This window comes from Nanorana parkeri, unplaced genomic scaffold (assembly GCF_000935625.1).
Source record: "Nanorana parkeri isolate BGI_ZX_2015 unplaced genomic scaffold, ASM93562v1 scaffold2594, whole genome shotgun sequence".
Taxonomy (NCBI): domain Eukaryota; kingdom Metazoa; phylum Chordata; class Amphibia; order Anura; family Dicroglossidae; genus Nanorana; species Nanorana parkeri.
The window spans coordinates 1-1,439 of record NW_017308862.1 but is presented as its reverse complement, the minus strand read 5'-3'; the positions used below and the strand labels follow the sequence as shown (position 1 = coordinate 1,439).

At 40.0% G+C, this 1,439-nt stretch overlaps 1 protein-coding gene across 1 annotated transcript in view; it reads left to right on the top strand.

The window, feature by feature from the left end:
- LOC108801979 (cytochrome P450 2K1-like) overlaps positions 1–579 on the top strand; it is a gene marked incomplete at its 3' end in the record, with an annotated part of 4,742 nt that extends 4,163 nt beyond the window's left edge. The window contains exon 2 of the mRNA XM_018573883.1: positions 409–579. Coding sequence (XP_018429385.1) covers positions 409–579 — 171 coding nt within the window. The remainder of the gene's footprint in view (positions 1–408) is intronic.
- Between the last annotated feature and the right edge of the window lie 860 nt (positions 580–1,439).

Below are 1,439 nucleotides of genomic sequence, written 5' to 3'. Positions count from 1 at the left end.
TGGTGGGGCACATTATGCTGTTTGTCTACCTCCTTTGCAGATAAGGTGCAGTAATGTGTGAGTTAAAATTCTGCCTTAAAGCACAATTGTAGTTTTAATGAAAAATTATAAAAATAAAGTCAGGGTGAATGAAGATAGTAATAGCCCCAGAAAGAAAGCCTGCTGCTGGAGGTCACTCTGAGAGAAAGCAGCAGTCTCTCGACAGCAGTCCGACACACCACGTCTGTAGTCCCTACAGCCACAGCTCTGCACTCAGCAATGCTCACACTCCTAATTTAGATGGGGCAGAGAGGAGAGCACGGCAATAGTAGGCGCTCTTTTAAGAGGTATTATTATTTTTGGATTGCCAGAGTGGGGGAGAAACTCACAATTTATGATTGATATATTTCTGTTTCTGTTTTATCTAAGCTTGCAAAGAAATATGGTGAAGTGTTTAGCGTGAAAATGGGTACAAAACAAATAGTGGTGTTGGCTGGATATGAAGCTGTTAAAGATGCTCTCGTCAATTACGCTGAAGAGTTTGGAGGAAGAGGGAAAACCAGAATATTCATAAACATGGACAAGAATTTAGGTGAGACTGTTTTTTTTGACAGATATGCTTTAAGGCAGGAATAAAAAGCACAATAAAGCTCTGTATTAAATGATATTAAATGACTGTCTTTAAATGCAAGCAGTGTAAGTGCCTCCAATACCTGCTGGAAATGTACGAAGCATCACAAGAAGCCAATCAAGTGTGCTGAAGGGTTATGGATGTAATCCACAGAGAGTACTGTGGTCACTGGTATGTAATGTACAGAGTACAGGAGTCACTGGTATGTAATGTACAGAGTACAGGGGTCTCTGGTATGTAATGTACAGAGTACAGGGGTCACTGGTATGTAATGTACAGAGTACAGGGGTCACTCGTATATATTGTACAGAGTACAGGGGTCACTCGTATGTAATGTGCAGAGTACAGGGGTCAGTGGAACGTAACAGAATAGTGCAGGGGTTAGTGTTGTGTAATGCATAGAGTGCAAGGGACAGAAGTGTGTAACACACAGATTGCAGGGGTCAGGGGAGTAAAATAAATTTCCCTGCAAGCAATACATTCCCCCTTCCCCCCTGAAATGCTACAGCTCTATTCTCTATGCTAACCCTTCTCCTCCAAACACAAGTTCTCTCTGAAAACACAAAATTATCCCCAAACAAAAATGCAAACACATTTCTACCTATTTTAAGTAAAAATCTCCCCCTTTTTCTGAAATTCCCCTTCCCAGCACATATATTTGCCCTCTCAATCCCCTCTCATATAGTTACATACATAGTAGGTGAGGTTGAATAAAGACACAGGTCCACCAGTTTCAATCTATAAAGTTTGTGTGTGTATACTGCTCAGAATTTCAATAATTCTGTATGTTTTTTATTTAATCTTTATTATTTTCATCACAATTAACAGT